Raw genomic sequence first — 18,894 nt, forward strand, 5'->3', positions numbered from 1 at the left:
GCAGCAGCCGGCAAGGCAATCCTCGCAGCGCAAAGCGATGGAGTCCTCCTGGCTTGAGACGCACTGGACAAGGCCCTTTCACTCTTATTTACCAAGAAATAAATCATCAAAAACTGTCTGTAGGAACCATGTCTTTCTGATTCACCTAATAACTTACATCACACTAGAGAACCACTATCCTCATGGAATAACATTTCGTATTGTGGCAAGCTGAGTATAAGTTAATTTCAGGCCACCATGTAAGAGATAGATTTTTCTACAGTACTAGTGATAAGCAAACAAATTTTTTAATGGTATTACATGCTGTATATTAATAAGAGCTTCATCAAGTTCAATTTTCATTTGTTGAAGTATTTGTTGTTCTGTTGCATCCTGGTGGGTCTGGTGATGTTGGTGATGCGGTCTGTTCTTTTATGTTTTCTGGAAAAGTAACTAAATTAGTATGTTAGTGTAGTACTATCTGAAGAAATCTAAGAGCTATTAAAATGCTTAAAAATAAAATGATCAATTCTTCTTTTGTTCTCTTGACAGGATAATTGAAGCTATCTGCATAGGCTGGTTCACTGCAGAGTGCATCGTGAGGTTCATCGTCTCCAAAAACAAGTGTGAGTTTGTCAAGAGACCTCTGAACATCATTGATTTACTGGCAATCACACCGTATTACATCTCCGTGTTAATGACCGTATTTACAGGCGAGAACTCTCAACTCCAGAGGGCTGGAGTCACCTTGCGGGTGCTTAGAATGATGAGGATTTTTTGGGTGATTAAGCTGGCCCGTCACTTCATTGGTCTTCAGACACTTGGTTTGACTCTCAAACGATGCTACCGAGAGATGGTTATGTTACTTGTCTTCATTTGTGTTGCCATGGCAATCTTTAGTGCACTTTCTCAGCTTCTTGAACATGGGTTGGACCTGGAAACATCCAACAAGGACTTCGCCAGCATCCCTGCTGCCTGCTGGTGGGTGATTATCTCTATGACTACAGTTGGCTATGGAGATATGTATCCTATCACAGTGCCTGGAAGAATTCTTGGAGGAGTTTGTGTTGTCAGTGGAATTGTTCTATTGGCGCTACCTATCACTTTTATCTACCATAGCTTCGTGCAGTGTTACCATGAGCTCAAGTTTAGATCAGCTAGATATAGTAGGAGCCTCTCCGCTGAGTTCCTAAATTAATGCATTGCAGAGCAATTCTTGCACACACTTCATTTGATCTAGTTGACGCTACTTCATATTTATGCGTTTCTTGCTGGGCGAGCACTGCAGTGGTCCTGTCATCACCTTGGTGGAGTAAAAATTGTCCTTCCCAGCTGAAGGGATAAAAGAATTTACTTATTATGGAGTAAAGAAGATTGAGACTGCAAAGGAAAGGGAATGTCTCCTAGAATAAATTTTAAGATCTTATTTTATTTAGACTTGTCTCTTCCCTGCCTTGAACAATTACACTTTTTGTGTTTGTTTTAAAGTATATTATTTGAACATTTTAAAACTGAAAGCTACTCTTTTCCAAATGTTTTTCCATCTTGTGAATACAGAAGAAGCTTGGAAGTTACAGTGTTTTTTGTTGGAGAGTAACATTTTCATTTCTAAATGTTTTATAATCTCTTATATCAATGTCAGAAGTATCCTGGAAACATATGTCAGATGCAGGAACTGTTTAACAAATACTTTGAAAATTTGGCCAAATTTTAAAGTGTAGAGTGGAGCTAGTAGATACAAGCAAGAATAGCATTTAAAAACTTCTCCAGCATATTTCTCAATTATCTGATTTATTTTTGCTCTCATTCTCCTTATCATACCATAATATAATATGGTATGATATCATACCTTATCATACCATAATATGATATGGAAGCTTCCTTTTCCATTTTGGATTTCTTTTTTCTCTGTCTTGAAATGACTTAAAAGAGTGTTGTATTGTTTAGCAGTTTATTGGAGTTCATTTTATTTGAATTCATTGCTGTTACTAGATGTTAATTGTCCTAACATTCAGATAGCCAAATAAGATTTCCAACATTAAAATGATAATAGAAATAGTTTGATATTGCAACTCATATTTATCTTCTTCTGCTCTTAATGTCTTTTTTTTTTTTAACTAAACACCATGTGTTTAATAAGACTTAAGATGAAAGGATATTTATGTAACCATTTTATACCAAAGTCATACTTAGATGTTGTCACTGGATTGTCTTAAAAAAGAAATGAAACATTTTCTTACTCTTGGTTGCTGTGTAGCTAAGCCAATTTTAAACCAGCTAAGCGCAATGAATACATCAGTATTTGAGTTGGTCTTCACCATTGGCAATTATAGCTATGCCAAAACTTCTTGTAACAACATTGAGTAATAGGCCACACTAATCTGGCTAGGTTATTAGGACTAGATAATATAAACTGATAATGTTAACAATCTGAATTAGAATTTTGCTTTGTTAACCACTTGCCATAAAGCCGGCAATATATAAACACAAAAAACTTAAGTCACTGATTCATGAATAATTTAATATTATACATTGTAATTTAGTAGGGATGGGAGGGAAAGCAGAGGAGATGGAAAGGGGATATATTTATCAAAGAAAGGGTTACCAGAAGTGTTCATTAAAGGAATATTAGCCATCATCTAGTTCAAACCTTAAGTAGTACAGGTAAAAAACTGGGGCAAGAGAGAATGTGATTGTGAAGGAGTTAGGATTAAAACCTCTGAGAACCTAGTCCAGCAGCTTATTCTTAACACACCCCTGGGTTTCAAGAAAAGCCTTGAGAAGCCACTTTCCTTTGCTGTTGCTACTACTGAGGTAATAATAGCAAAACTGTTCCTTTTCCCTGACTTCTTTTCCTGAGTTTAGGTGATTCCTTAGTGGCTCAGACGGTAAAGCGTCTGTCTGCAATGCAGGAGACCCGGCTTCGATCCCTGGGTTGGGAAGATCCCCTGGAGAAGGAAGTGGTAGCCCACTCCAGTATTCTTGTCTGGAAAATCCCATGGACCGCGGAGCCTGGTAGGTTACCGTCCATGGGGTTGCAAAGAGTTGGACACGACTGAGCGACTTCACTTCATTTTGGTCATTAAGACTCTCATCCCAGGACTTCCCTGGTGGTCTAGTGATTAAGACTCTGAGCTTCCACTGTAGGGGGCATGGGTTCAATCCCTGATTAGGGAACTCAGATCCCACGTGCCCCACAGTGTGACCAAAAACAAACAAAACCCCCTAAACAGGGCTCTTGCCCCATCTTTTCTACTATCGCACACTGGTATGTTACTTATTACATACTCAGACTCTTGTTTATTGTATATTCATTGTACTCCAATATATTTGAAATAGATAGCATGGATTTCTTACCTATTTTGATGAAAGCTTTGTCATTTATGCAAGTAATAGGCAAGTGATAGCATCCCCATATTCCTAATAAGACAGCCGTCCATTTTGCTGGCACTGGGAACTCCTTGTGAGAATATGTCTTATCTCCCCAAGTCAAGTTTAACTATCCCGAAGGCCTGGATCCCCTCTCTTGCACACACCTTCATGTCCCCACAGCATCTGTGATAGACTTGGGCGCAAACTGTTGACTGATTTGGGAAGAGAAACTACTTTCGGAAGAGGCAAGGGGAAACACGTGCCTGGTTGTGTGTGTGCGGAGCAAGCATACTTTGAGGCTGCCCTGAAGTAACTAGTAAGAAATCTCTTGGTGACGTCAGACTTCACAGGACCAGTTCTCATAAAGGAGCATGGTAGATAAATGCTAGTGGTGATTCAGCCACCGCTGTACTTAAGATGCTGATGAGACCTGGTAGACTAGTTCATTCATGACTGAAAAAAGTATATATCATGGATATTGTAAAATTTTCAGATTGAAGACATTTTCTTATAAGCTTCCCTGGTGTTATTGCCTTAAAAAATAGTAACTGAGTAGCAATTCTTTCATAGTTGTATTTTCAGAGATTTCTCATCACTGAATCTTCATGGCAGAAATGCTTTTGTTAGGACCTGTATTAGTCCCAGTAAGTCAGATATTATCTTAAATTAGAATGCCCGAGGAGGAAAGAAGAAGTCCAAATGTTTGTTCTCATTTTACCACCCCTGAGCTTATGTGACTTGATCTTACATATAATTTGTTTTGTTATCCTCTGAAGTGGGATTCTTCAGGATTAAAGTTCCAAAGTTAGGGAACATATTTGAAAGTGAACATACTCTAACAATTCAAGATCTTCTTATCTTTTTTCTTTTACGACTCTGTTGTTATTGCTGGTTGCTATAGTTGCCTTTACTTTTCTGTAGGGTTTTATAGTTACTTGTAAAACATGTTTCTAAGTTCTTACTTTCTTAAAAATGTGGAAATGTATTCTTTCAGAGTGGCTATCAGTAAGCCAAAATAATATGTTCTATTTTTAAACTTTCGTCTAGATGTCCTAGGTCTCCAGTGATTTGGGAAGAGGAGAAATGGGGTTAAGCTGGATGTGGATATTGGAAGAATTTTCTCTGTTGGCTTGGTATTTTCTAGAAGCAGCTTATTTTTCCTCTTTGCTATAGAAATGAAAATTAAAAAAACTAAAAACTCCTAGCTCTGTTTTATTATTAATGTTTATGTAGCTCCAAATTTAATAAATTTAATGAATAGCTTTACAAAATATTCCCAGTAACCTCTGACCCTACCTAAGTGTACACTTACGGTATGCAATGTACATTCCAATCAAACCTGGTATAAATATTTCATAGGGTTGTAATCAATGACAACTAAAGGGCCCTGGAGGCCTTCTGGTTTACCTTGCCTCTTTCTGCATCCTTCATTCTATCCAAATGTTTGCAACTTTGCTCCCAGTGGGTTGTGATTTAGCCATCATCACCCACAGTGAGCCCAGCTAGCCCTGGTTTGGCTGGCACTTCCTTGGTTTTAGCACTAACTGTGCTCCCATCCTGAGAAATCTCTTAGTCTCAGGTGATCTGGCACAGTTGGTCACTCTAGTGTCAGATCAGGCCTCAGAAACCTGATTTTCAGACTTTTGATTCAGCACCCTTTGGACTTACTTTGTTTTTTTATTGTAACATCAGAAAGCATGAAGGATTTCTCTTAAAAATGTTTTGGGGTCCTTTTTGTAGGTCATATAAAAATCAGATGTTGCTTTTAGGTGCTCTGCGTGTCAGGAAGGAAGGCTTGGAACCAGTGTATAGGGAACTCAGATTTTCAATAGAGTTTTTAAATTGCGAAAACTTCACAGTTGTGCACTTACTCACATGTAAGTAAATAAGTACAGTTATTTCATAGTTTATCATTGTATTATTTAGAAGGGCCAGGTTGAGAAATGTCAGAGCTGAAGAGGAAGTAACATGGGTTGAAGCATTAATGGAATGTTCGGGAAAAATTCCACTTTGGTCAGGGAAGGTTTCGTACACTTCTCTGTTTGTTCAGCATGCTTTCATATGGTGTTTTGCTTCCTGCTTTTCCAGACCCAGCTGTACTTGGAGGACTGGGCATGTCAGTTCTGACCCTGTAAGTAAACTAATAATTTGCTGCCCCATGCAGCTGAGCCTGCCATAGACTTGTGAGATGTCACCCATAAGCATGACTACGTTGTCCCATTCTGTCATTAACTTTTATTTTGCCTTTACCAACTCCACACTTATACCTAAACTTTGGGATTTTTGCAGTTCTCCCCGACATTCCTCACCTACTGAGATTTTGAAGTGGTATTGTGGTGGTGGTTTAGTCACTAGGTCATGTCTGACTCTTGCGACCCCATGGAATTTTCTAGGCACAAATACTCAACTGGGTTGCCATCCTTCTTCAGTGGATCTTCCTGGCTCAGGGATTGAACCTGAGTCTCCCACGTTGTGGGTGGTCTCCTACGTTGCAAAATAAATGAAGGAAAAATATGCATAGCTATGGCCACACACACACTTCTCTTGTATCAGAGTTGAGGGTGTAAACTCAAATACTGCTCTCCAGTAAGGAAGTCACATTCCCCTGTCCTCTGCATTGTCATGCATTGTCATTTTTACTGCTGAGCCTCCAGGGAAGCTCACAGACATTCCTAATAAGCACTTGAACTTTTGACTACTGATGCGCCTCAATCGTCAGTTTATTATTTGTTAAGGAATTGAATTGGATAATCTGCATTTATGCTACCAGTTCAGTTCAGTCGCTCAGTTCAGTCGCTTAGTCTTTGCGACCACATGGCCTGTAGCATGCCAGGTTTCCCTGTCCATCACCAGCTCTTGGAGTTTATTCAAACTCATGTCCATTGAGTTGGTGAGGCCATCCAACTGTCTTATCCTAATTTTGAACAAATTAATTTTACATATCTTTGGTGAGAATCCTTTGATTTATATTTTAAAATATCAAAACTATCCCAATATACATTTAGTGGATGAAAGCCAGAGGGAATATATATTATTTGGAGTTCACCTACCAGCACTAAGTAATGCTATGTCATTTATGTCTGGAATAGTATTTTTGTTTACTTTATACAACATTGTATTGAAACTGAGACGAAAATTTCCCATGACTTTATACTTTAGACTTTATCCCTTCTAGACTTCAATTATTTTGATCGTTTTGAAGTAATTCTGTAGTTCTGCCCATGACTGAGTAGAGGCCATTTGTGGTGTGTATTGTTATAAAGTGTTTTTTGTTCTGTTTTTCTTTTTCATTAAAGAAGTGTAAATAATGACAGAGGTTTTTGCTGTATTAAAATACAGTGATTTGTTTAACTTAATATACGGCTTTTTAACTGTGTGTTATAAGTTTTATCTTGCAGGTCCATTGAATTTCCATGCTTTCCTTCTCTACCATGCAGAGTACAGGAGAGTCTGACTTCCTTAGTGGAGAGCAGTATTTGAATTTAAGTCCTCAACTCTGATATTCGAGAAGTGTGTGTGTGTGCCCATAGCGATGCATGTGTTTCCTTTCATTTATTTTAGCCATAGCCACTCTTTCATATGAAATGTTTGAAAGTAAAATGCAAAATTATGAAATCAATATAATGCTGAGCTTTCAGGTCTGTGTGAAAGGCTGTTTGTTTTTTGTTCATCAGACAGAAGTGGAAAGTTTAGACTTTTTGCTTTGAGATAAACTGCCTAAATTCTTACCTGTATTTTTACTGATTCAATAATCTTTACCAGTGGAAGGTTGTGGGTTTTTTTTTTTGTAAAAAATAAGTAATTCAAATTATGTAATAGTATAGTTTTAAAATTATAATAATGGGTCACGGTTCCCTTCTTGAAAACTTCGGCTTACCTAAGAATCACTTTTAATTAGCTCTTCCAATCAATTCGGTTTAAAAAGATCAGAAAGAAATTGAACGTATGTATGTTTGTGTCTTTTTCTTAAATACAGTTTTATTAATGCACTTGTCTGTGCTCCAGTGCATGGCAGAGATAGGAACATTGTAGCATGCAACAAATAATAAGGTGCATCCACTTTTTATAATAAGTAGGTTTCCAAACATTAGTATGAAAAAAAGTTTTTAAACATCATATTTCATATACATAGTAATGGATGTGTATAGGAATTCAAGTAGGGAATTCTTTTAACCTGTGACTCATCTGTCTATTGTGTTACTATCTCCTGATCTATGTGTTTTTTAGATTTGACTTTTTATATATGTAAGAGTGAGGTCTCTTATGAAGAGCATACTTGCAAGGGGATCAGACTCATATCAAATTATTGAATAGCAGCTATGTATGAAATCAGATTTGAGGAATTATAGCATTTGACTTAATGACAATTTTTGTCAGCTAATAGAAGAATGTGATTTCCTGATTCCCTAAAAAGTTTTCTGAGGGGTAGCTGGAGGTGAAAGGACGAATACCTTCTTTTTATTATTTGTTCTAAATCTTTTCTGCCTTTCCCTTTCTCAGTTTAGTAATTCACTTCCTATTCTGTTTAAAACCGGACAAGTGAGGTTAAGCATGTCTTCACCATGCCAAGGGGCAAGCAAGGGGCTGGAAAGTAGAATGAGAAATAGTTACAGGATATTTGACTAAATTGATCGATGCATTGTTAACACTGTGGTTTTGCTGATAAACTTTAGGCGATCTGGGAAGATTCAGTTCAGTTCAGTCGCTCAGTCGTGTCCGACTCTTTGCGACCCCATGAATCGCAGCACTCCAGGCCTCATGGGAGTTAAAAAGTGGAACTAAATAAATATAAGGTGGTATTAACAATGTGCGTGGTTTTCTGTTTTTTTACAACTGGAGATATAATTCACATACCATAAAATTTATCGTTTTTAAAGTATGTAAATCTGTAGTTTTTCGAATAGTCACAGAGCTATGTAACCATCACTACCAAATGTTCTAATTCTAGAACAGTTCTTTTTTCATTTTTGGCTGCACTAGACCTTTGTTGCTGCGCGTGGGCTTTCTCTGGTTGCGGTGAGCGGGGGCTACTCTCTAATTGTGGTGCACAGCTGCTCATTGTGGTGGCTTCTCTGCTTGTGGAGCATGGGCTCCAGGGCACACGGGCTTCAGTAGTTGTGGGACACGAGCTCAGTGGTCGTGGTGCACGGGCTTACCCTGTGGCTTATGAAATCTTCCTGGTCCAGGGATCAAACCCGTGTCCCCTGTATTGGCAGGTGAGTTCCAATCCACTGTGCCACCAGGGATATCCTAACACATTTTTATGTACCCCGTACTCTTTTGCAGTAACTCTTCACTCCTCCCTTACCCATCTCCCGACAACCACTAATCTGCTTTCTGTCTCTAGGGATTTGCCTATTCTGGATATTTCATATAAATGGAAACCTGGTCTTTGTGTCTGTCTTTTTTTGCTTAGCGTAATGTTTCGAAATTCATCTATGTTGTAGCGTGGATCAGTACTTCATTCTTTTTATTGTTGAATAATTTTCTATTGTATGGATATACTACGTTTTGATTATCCTTTTCTCATTTAATGGACATTTGTGTTATTTTTATTTTTTGACTGTTGTGAACAATGCTATTATGAACATTCATGTACAAGGTTTGTGTGAACGGTATGTTTTTCATTTTCTTGGTATATACCCAGGATGAGATTCCTGGGTCATATGATAAGTGAACATCGCTCTGTCATGTCCAACTCTTTGAGACCCCATGGACTATACAGTCCATGGAATTCTCCAGGCTGACTGCTGGAGTGGGTAGCCTTTCCCTTCTCCAGGGTATCTTCCCAACCCAGGAATCAAGGTAATAACATCATGTTTAACTTTTTGAGGAGCTCTCATACTGTTTTTTCAAGCAAGTGAACCATTTAATATTCCCATTAGCAATATATGAAGGTTCCATTCTCTCCAACAGTTATTTTCCTTGTTCTTCTTCTTTTTTCTTTTTAAATAACAGCCTCCTAGTGTGGGTATGAGTTGGTATCTCACTGTGATTTTGGTATGCATCTTCCTAATAGCTAACAATGTGTAGCATCTTTTCATGTGCTTATTGATTATTTATCTACCCTCTAGGGAGAAAGGTCTAGTCAAACCCTTTACCCATTAAAAAAAATTTTTTTTAATTGTTGACTTTTAAGAGTTCTTTATATATTCTGAATATTGAACTTTATCAGGTACGTGATTTTCAGGTATTTTCTCTCAGACTAAAGAGTTGTCTTTTCATTTTCTTAATGATATCATTTGCAGTACACATGTTTTCACTTTCCTGTAGCCCAGTCTTAGTTTTTCTCTTGCCTTTTATGCTTTTGGTATTGTATCTTAAGGAACTCAAGGCAATGAAGATTTACTCTTATGTTTCCTTCTAAAATTTCTATGGTATTTTCTCTTAGTTTCAGGCCTCTGATCCATTTCGAGTTGATTTTTTATATATGGTATGAGATAGGGGTCCAACTTCATTCTTTTGGAGGTGGATATGCAGTTGTCCCTGTATCATTTGATGAAAAGACCGTTCTTTCCACCACTGAGTGGTATTGGCATACTTGTCAAAAACTGGATAACTGTAGATTTGTGGGTTTATGGATTCTCGGTGCTTTCCCAGTGATCTACGTGTCTGTTCTTATGCCAAAACCACAAAGAAGACTCTAGCTTTGTAGTAAGTTTAGAAGACAGGAAATGTGAGTTCCTCTTCTACAAGGTTGTTTTGCCTATCTGGGTTTCTCCCATTTTCATATGAACTTTAGAATCAACATATCCATTTCTGCAAAAAAAGCAGTTGGAAGTTTGATAGAGATGGCATTGAATCTGTAGATCAGTTAGGGGAGTTTTTCCATTGTAACAATATTAAGTTTTTCAACCCATGGACATAAGATGTCTTTCCATTTACTTAAGTGTTCTTTAATTTCTTCCAGTGTTTTATGGGTTTCACTGTACAAGTCTTGTGCTGCTTTGATTTAATTTATTCTTAAGTGTTTATTCTTTTTGATGCTATTATAAATGGAATTGTGTTCTTAATTTCTTTTTCAGATTGTTCATTGCTAGTGTATAGAAATACAACTGATTTTGTGTACTGATCTTATATCTTATAACCTTGCTAAACTTATTTATTAGTTTTGTTTTTTTTTGTTTTCCATATATATATATATATAAGATAATATTATCTGCAATGAGAGAGAATTTAACTTTATGCTTCCTTTTTTTCTTTCTCTTGCCTAATTACCCTAGCTCAAACTTATAGTACAATGTCAAATAGCAGATGTGAGAATGGACATCCTTTTTTTTTTCTTGACCTTAGAGGGAAAACATCTAGTCTTACACCATTAAGCATAATGTTAGTATTCCTGTGATCAGGTTGAGGGACTTGTATTCCTAGTTTCTTAAGTGTTTTTTTTTTTGTTGTTGTTGTTTTTTTTCACGAAAGGGTGTAGGGTTCTAACAATGTGTTTTAATGAAGAAAGAGACAGATTTGGTTGTGAATTGAGATGTTGTACTGTGTCAGGAAATTTTCTTGAAGTGAGTTTCTAAATCTATATAGGATGCTACTCAGGTTGAAGCCATAGAAGTGCTTGTTGATGATTTTTGCAGTTTGCCAATTGATATACATTTAATGGTTTCTAAGGCTATTAAACCGATTCTCTTCATTAATCCAAGTTAATTTGAGTTTGTGTTCAATTGCCTGAAGATGTAGAGACATACAGACACAAGAGATAATTTGTTTCTGTCGGTTGGTTTAATTTAATGCCTTTTTATTACCTGACGTTTTGCTTCTCAGACTTGGATGTTATAGGAGTCCTAGGAGAATGCCAGAGGGTGTTGATAAAGGCAGCTCTATCTCCCTGAACAGTCAGGGTTAGAACCCTTGCAATTTTCTTCTTCTGCCTGTTTGGAGGATACCGTGATGGAAAAGCTTCCTCATTTCAGTTCAATTCAGTTCAGTCGCTCAGTCGTGTCCGACTCTTTGCGACCCCATGAATCGTAGCACACCAGGCCTCCCTGTCCATCACCAACTCCTGGAGTTCACTCAAACTCACGTCCATCGAGTCGGTGATGCCATCCAGCCATCTCATCCTTTGTCGTCTCCTTCTTCTCCTGCCCCCAATCCCTCCCACCATCAGAGTCTTTTCTAATGAGTCAACTCTTCGCATGAGATGGCCAAAGTACTGGAGTTTCAGCTTTAGCATCAGTCTTTCCAAAGAACACCCAGGGCTAATCTCCTTCAGAATGGACTGGTTGGATCTCCTTGCAGTCCAAGGTACTCTCAAGAGTCTTCTCCAACACCACAGTTCAAAAGCATCAATTCTCTGGTGCTCAACCTTCTTCACAGTCCAACTCTTACATCCATACATGACCACTGGAAAAACCATAGCCTTGACTAGATGGACCTTTGTTGGCAAAGTAATGTCTCTGCTTTTGAGTATGCTGTCTAGGTCGGTCATAACTTTTCTTCCAAGGAGTAAGCGTCTTTTAATTTCATGGCTGCAATCACCATCTGCAGTGATTTTGGGGCCCAAAAAGATAAAGTCTGACACTGTTTCCACTGTTTCCCCATCTATTTCCCATGAAATGATGGGACCAGATGCCATGATGTTAGTTTTCTGAATGTTGAGCTTTAAGCCAACTTTTTCACTCTCCACTTTCACTTTCATCAAGAGGCTTTTTAGTTCCTCTTCACTTTCTGCCATAAGGGTGGTGTCATCTGCATATCTGAGGTTATTGATATTTCTCCTGGCAATCTTGATTCCAGCTTGTGCTTCTTCCAGCCCAGCGTTTCTCATGATATACTCTGCATGTAAGTTAAATAAGCAGGAGGGCATCAGAGGGCAGACACACTGAAACCATAATCACAGAAAACTAGTCAATCTAATCACACTAGGACCACAGCTTTGTCTAACTCAATGAAACTAAGCCACGCCATGTGGGGCCACCGAAGACAGGCGGATCATGGTGGAGAGGTCTGACAGAATGTGGTCCACTGGAGAAGGGAATGGCAAACCGCTTCAGTATTCTTGCCTTGAGAACCTCATAAACAGTATGAAAAGAACAGTATGAACAGTATGGAAAAGCTTCCTAGTGTGTTTAAATCTGCATCTTTTCTTAGTTCTTACAGGAAGTGCAAATATCACTGAATTACTGGGATGGGGAGGAAACCATCTAAAAAGCAACACTTGATAGTTATTAACCTGCAGTACTGCTGTAGGAAAGCTGTTATTATTATTAGTCTTTTTTTTTGTGGGTAGCAGGAGTTTTGCCTGATTTGTGGGGTATACAGGGATGACTGTCAGCTGCCCTCACCCTGGCAGATGCCCTTTGAAAAAAGTCTCCTGTTGTGCTCAGAAGACCTATTCTGAGGGTCCTTTACACCAAGAGTAAGCCCAGATTTTAAAATATAATCCCTTGCTATCCTTATAATCATTTTGTAATTCCTCTATGAAATTATGTTAGGAAAATAATTGGAGAAAAGTTCAGTGTATTTGTAAGCAGCACTTCCCCAAATAGTTTGGAAGCTTACTTGGCAAGGTCGAGTTTTCAAGTCTGACTATCTTTTACTAGAGTATTTTTTCATGAGTAATGTTGCTAATGTAGTATTTGACTAAATACTACATAATAGTATAATAAGTTCTCTTATACATATGCCCTAAAGACTTTTGGTTAATGTCTGCATTTTAAATAAATCTCATGAATGTGCTGGGTGAATATTAATAATCTTCAATGGAAATGTGAATATCAAACCTAATGGAGTTATGATCCAAGATTTTGGGCACACTACATCTCTAATGTTACATGTTTACTAAAGATGTCTGGGAAAAAAGGTTTCAGAGAGAGGTCTACTTTCCCACAAATGTATTCAGTACTACTCTTAACTGTTTTAGAAATAGTAGGGTTTCCAATTATTACTCGTTGAATGCTTGAATAATAGCCACAATTCCTAAAATTTATAGAGGAATGAAAATTATGGCAATTTTTCACAAGAAATAATGTACTAATGTTTTATAATTCTTTTATTTTTGCTTAGTACTTTTATTAAGCATTCTGAAAATAAATCTCTGACCCTTGTTGGTCATCCTAAGAAACAAAATTTGCTAAGAGAGGAAAAAAAGTATAACTGGCAGTATTTACAGGGAATGTAGGCTCCAGAGGTAGGAGTTGTGAGGGCATGCTGAGTTGCTTCAGTCATGTTTGACTCTTTGCGGCCCCATGGGCTGTAGCTCACCAGGCTCCTCTGTCCATGAGGATTCTCCAGGCAGGAATATTGGAGTGGTTTTTGCCATGCCCTTCTCCAGGGGATCTTCCTGATCCAGGGATCGAACCTGTGTCTCCTGAATTGCAGGTGGATTCTTTACCCACTGAACCACCTGGGAAGTCCTAGGTAGGGGTTACTGATTGTAAAGAAGCAACAGCAGCTGCCTGGGGGAGTGTGGCCGTTCTGATGTCTCTCCTCCTACCTCTTAGGGTTGCCATCACTCTCAGCAGAGTGGCATCTGTGCCTCTCTCCCAGGAACTTCTCCACTTGTTCATTTCCACTGACTGATCCTCTTCTTTTTTCCCTGTTCAAATTCCAGAGTAGAATTAGCTTAGCCTTACCATCACCCAGCTTGGAGAGTGGTTTTCCAGGCTTGGGGAAAGCAGTCTTTCTAGGTGGGGGATGCTGCTGAGGGCAGGGCGGTTTCCCTGAGACGCGCCATTATACAGTTTGCAGAGCCACTGCCCTGAGCCACACCCTGGGCCAACACGTCTATGGTGTTTTGCTGATTGGATGTGATGAACAGGCGGGAGCAGATACTTAGTGATTGGTCTTGTCTGGGGTATTCGAAGGAAAAAGCTCAGCCAAAATTGCAAGTGCGGTTGTGATCAGCCGCGGGTACGAGAGTGAGGATGGACCTGGGGGCAGGAGTCGTGGCTGGTAAGGTGTTAAGACACCTCCTGTGAGCAACACAGGAGGGTCCAGTGGAGCAATAAGCAGTGGGCTGAGGAGGGAGTGGGACTGAAAAAACAAAGGAAGTGGCGGGTTTGTGGCTGTCTTTAGAAGTACAAGTGTTTGAAGTTGGTGGTATGTTGGGTTGATTACTAAATAAGTGGGTTTCTAGATTCCTTCACACAAAGGAGCACTTAACTTGATATTTACTCTTACCACTCCTTTCCCCCACCCTCTGCTATTAACCAATGTCAGGACATTTTTTCAGAGAAGCAACTGAGTTTGGTGCCAGTGAAAACTCGAGGGTGCTTTGTGCCTGTTCTTGTAGGAATCAGCAGAAGGCTCCACAGCCAGCTGACAACTGCCATCACTGTGGATGTGGAATTCAGGGTGTGACTCTTTCTGGTTACTCTGTGTGTACCTGTTTTGATGGAAGCTTCTGTTTTTCCATCCACAGTCTTAAATTCCTGTATTTATGTGCCATCAAGAATGAGGTTACCAATGTTTTGCTTGAATTTTCCAAATTTGGGGTGTTATTTGTCATTATTGTTATAATTTTTTCAGTTACATAGTCTATTTTTTGAATCCCATTTTTGTTTCTCTTATTTTGGCCTAATTTGTAAATTTAATAAGCAGTTCGTGTTGAACTTTCCTTTAGAACAGTATCTTTAAGCATTTAATTAAATTATTAGGTGGAAATAAGTAGAATTTTTTTTCTCTTAATATCACTTGGACTTTGACAGAGGAAATGAGTGCTCTGTCAGACCTAAAAAACACTTTACCTTGTCATTAACTTACCTTTGTATTTAGGCATAATGAATACTGCAGTTTGCATTGTAAGGAAAACATTTTAATGTGAATACAGTTAGTAATAAGATTTTTTCAGTGAATGTCATTGCATCAGACTACTCAGTAATTAAAAGTACTTAGAGACTGTAAGTTTCTGGACTAGAGCAGAAACCTGGGGTATATTTTTTCCACTTTATGTGTGCTATCAGTCTATCACTTTTTTGCTTTTAGGGTTCCAGGCTGATGGCTTACATGTTAATGCACCAAATGGCCTATGACTTATACTTGTATTATCTCTCATTTTATACAGCCATTGACTGGAAATATCCAAAGATAAACTGTTACACTGTTTCTAACTTGAAAGTAAAGAATAGAACTCCTTTTGTAAAGGTCACAGAATGTAGAATTTTAAAAATATACATACCAAGTTATGGATTATATTTCACTTATTTATGTAAAGGTAAATGTATGTCTGTTTTGCCCTAAAAACTGTCATACAGATTCAGTCATTTTTATATCACAGTAGTTCAGCTTTATGTTAAAAAATGATGGGAAATGTTTTCATTTGATGTACTTTAAAATGTGCTTTTTGCCCAAGTTTAATTTTGGTCAGTAAACTCATCCTTCATGAGACCAAGTCCTTTCTCTTCAGTTCAGAGTAGCTTGAATTTTGATGCATATCTTTGCTATTTTCAGACCAAGGTGAAGTAGCCTTATATCAAAGGTAGCCTTATGTGGAGAGCCTTAGTGGGAAGATTTTAGAGTATTTTATTTCTAGTATTTTTTTCCCCTAGAATTCAGAATCTTGGGTATTTCTGGACATATAAGAACTTGGAGAAGAATTCTGAATTCTCTATTTGGTTCTTGGTAAAATATGTTAAGCACATTGAAAATGTCTTTAGACGTTCTGACATTTGTATTTATGTTAAGTAAAGTTATACCTCAGTTTTTCTGTTGAATTTGTACTGTCGTATGATAAAGTTCGCCAATGAATAAACTGCTGTGTATATATGTGATAAAGATATTTGCCTTAAAATAGAGCGCTCCTGTTTTGCAAACAGTCTGCCATCAAATTGTCTTTCCAGTTATTCATATTTCTGTGTGCCTGGTGAATGGTGGCCTGATCAAGTCCATGGAAGTAAAAAAGGAGATGAATGCTTTTTCACTGTTAATAATCTAAACCTGGATTAAAAAAATACCTTGGACACATAAAAATTTTATGGACAAAATACTGAGTGTAGTGTGACGTTTACTGCTAAAGATAGCAAATGACTGAACAGGTAAATTGTTGGTTTTAACCATTATTTTCATCGACCCTATTCTCAATGAGAGTAGTGATTCAGAGCTGTGTGAATGTCCGTTCTACCATGTGGTCTATACCTCTGCTGTGTATTCATAGCTACTGCTAAGTCTCATCGCTAATAGCCGTTGCCTGTATGATGGAGGGATAGATGAACTGCCAACCAGTAGGCAGGGTAATCTGGATAGTAAAGTTTGTATCATAGTTTGGGATTTGAGGTAATAATTTTATTATTTAGTATCTCTTTCAGGAATGATGGTTTAAATGGACGTCACTTTTATCTTCTAATAAAAAGGTTCTTAAAATCAGCTCAATTTATGTGGCATAATTTTGTTTTCTACTTTAATTTGGAATTAGTAAAGTATGCAATCATATGGATCATAGCTTTTCTTATTCAGCTCCATGACTTACATATTTATGTCAGATCTTTAATAGTATCTATAAATGCTCATCAACTATTTAATTAGTAGTTTCTTTAGTCCCTGAGGAAATATTTTATTAATAACTTTGTTATGATATACATATGTTATACATACATCTGAAAAAAAACCTGTACAGCTTGACCATTTGATAGTTAATAAATTCTGACTTTGAGAACCACCTACAGCTGGTACTAAATTGTTCCTATCTGTTGCCGTTGACTTCATTGGTTAATGTAATTCATTCTTGGTAGACTTATTTCCCTTTTGTTTTGAACCCAAACTTCACTTTGCAATAAACTAATGGTGATGAAGCACAAAAGGTGTCTCCTGACTGTGACAACGTTTCTTACTGTCGTGAGGCTTTGAATCAATCATTAGATCTTCCCTGGCTTGCTTTCACATTCTCTCTTTCTCCCTTTTAACTGCGCCTCTCTATGGTAAGAACATCAGTGCTCTACATGAGGTAAGTGTCCAGGCAATGACAATGGGTACCTGTAGGCACCTAATATGTGTTGAGTTGAATAAAAAGCCTTGGAGGTTATACCTTCTAAATGCGGTACTTGTTTAGAGTATGTTCTCAGGGGTCCAGATTGCTGCCAGATCCTTTTAGTCTTCCTAATGAAAGGCTGTGTGACCCTCCCCGCCTCCCCTTTCCACCCCAGGTCTCTCTGTGTGATCCCTGCCCACACCCCACACTCCCATTCTTGACATTCTTGTACTCCAGTGGCCCCTCTGATTTGGGTGCTGCTCTAGCCCCACTGTGGAGAAGGCAATGGCACCCCACTCCAGTACTCTTGCCTGGAAAATCCCATGGACGGAGGAGCCTGGCAGGCTGAAGTCCATGGGATCGCCAAGAGTCGGACGCGACTGAGCGACTTCACTTTCACTTTTCACTTTCATACATTGGAGCAGGAAATGGCAACCCACTCCAGCGTTCTTGCCTGGAGAATCCCAGGGACGGGAGAGCCTGTGTGGGCTGCCGTCTATGGGGTCGCACAGAGTCAGACACGACTGAAGTGACTTAGCAGCAGCAGCAGCAGCTAGCCCCACTGATGGAAGCATTTTGCTCTGGTACCGCCCCAGCGGCCTGGCAGAGTCATCCCAGGATGGACGCCAGCGGTGCCTCAGGATTTCCTGAGGGCAGAGTCCTGCTTGTCCGACTGTCTCAGCAGGTTCTAGCAACAGGCTTAATTGTGAAGATCACCACTCCAGGACTTGCAAGGGCACAGAAGTAGGTACCTTCCTGAACAGCTGTTGAGCCTGGTTCAAACACTTCATTCCAGTGTCTCTGCTAACCGAACGTGGAAAACAGTCTAGTCAGCCTGAGTGCTGAGGTGAGTTTCCCTTTGTTTCATTGCTGTTAAAGTTATTGCTTCAAGAACGGGGCATCAACTATTAAAGCAGTGGGGATCATGAGAAATTTGTCGATAATTGCGTTTGAGATAGGAATCCATTTGTCAGGTAACACTTATGTGTTGTTAATCAGAGTGATGACTTCTAAGCCACAGGGTTCGCTTCTCAACTGAGTTTTTATGTTTTATTTTTGGAATTAATCAGGTTTTTGTTTTCTCTTAAGGGAAAACAATAGCAAATGTCAGACTGAACACTGAATGGTTGACTTATTTCTCACAAATTTAAAAAGAGTTACAAGCCAGTGTGTGTGGCTGAAAGTTTTGATATCTGAGAAGATAATGTTTCAGAAGAATTTTCAGAGTGTTTTTTTCTTTCCTATCTTTCACTGATGTCTCAATTTGACAAGGTAATGGATTTAGCACTCAGAAGTTCCATCATTTTTATCCTCTTTACATCTTAGGGTCTGTGAATGTTACCTCTTCATTTGTGTTAGACTGTGAATACGGTGAGGGTCTGATGAATTTTTGGCCAAAAATGGGTTCTGGCACTCGACTGCTAGAGCAGTGTAACCTTTTCAAGGCCAAGGAATTTATGTGTATGTGGGTGGTCCTTCTGTCTGCTGAAAATGTTGAAGTGTTTCTGCTTTGCTCAGTTTGAAGAATTTGTGGAGCTTGAGGTCTTGAGCCAGAGTGGTCTGAGGAAAGAGGAACTTTCCTTGGGCAGCAAGTTCTTTTATTGAAGCTTTTACGGTAGGAGCGATTGGACACA

The 18,894-nt window shown here is 38.6% G+C and overlaps 1 protein-coding gene across 2 annotated transcripts in view; it reads left to right on the top strand.

The window, feature by feature from the left end:
• The window catches only part of KCNG3 (potassium voltage-gated channel modifier subfamily G member 3), a 66,963-nt gene extending 49,871 nt beyond the window's left edge, over window positions 1-17,092 (top strand). For both annotated transcript variants that reach the window (XM_004005995.5, XM_027966894.3), the window contains exon 2: window positions 532-17,092. In XM_004005995.5, the coding sequence (XP_004006044.2) occupies window positions 532-1,177 (646 nt within the window). In that variant the 3' untranslated portion in view covers window positions 1,178-17,092. The remainder of the gene's footprint in view (window positions 1-531) is intronic.
• Window positions 17,093-18,894: the final 1,802 nt, after the last annotated feature.

Source organism: Ovis aries, chromosome 3 (assembly GCF_016772045.2).
Source record: "Ovis aries strain OAR_USU_Benz2616 breed Rambouillet chromosome 3, ARS-UI_Ramb_v3.0, whole genome shotgun sequence".
In the NCBI taxonomy this organism is placed as follows: domain Eukaryota; kingdom Metazoa; phylum Chordata; class Mammalia; order Artiodactyla; family Bovidae; genus Ovis; species Ovis aries.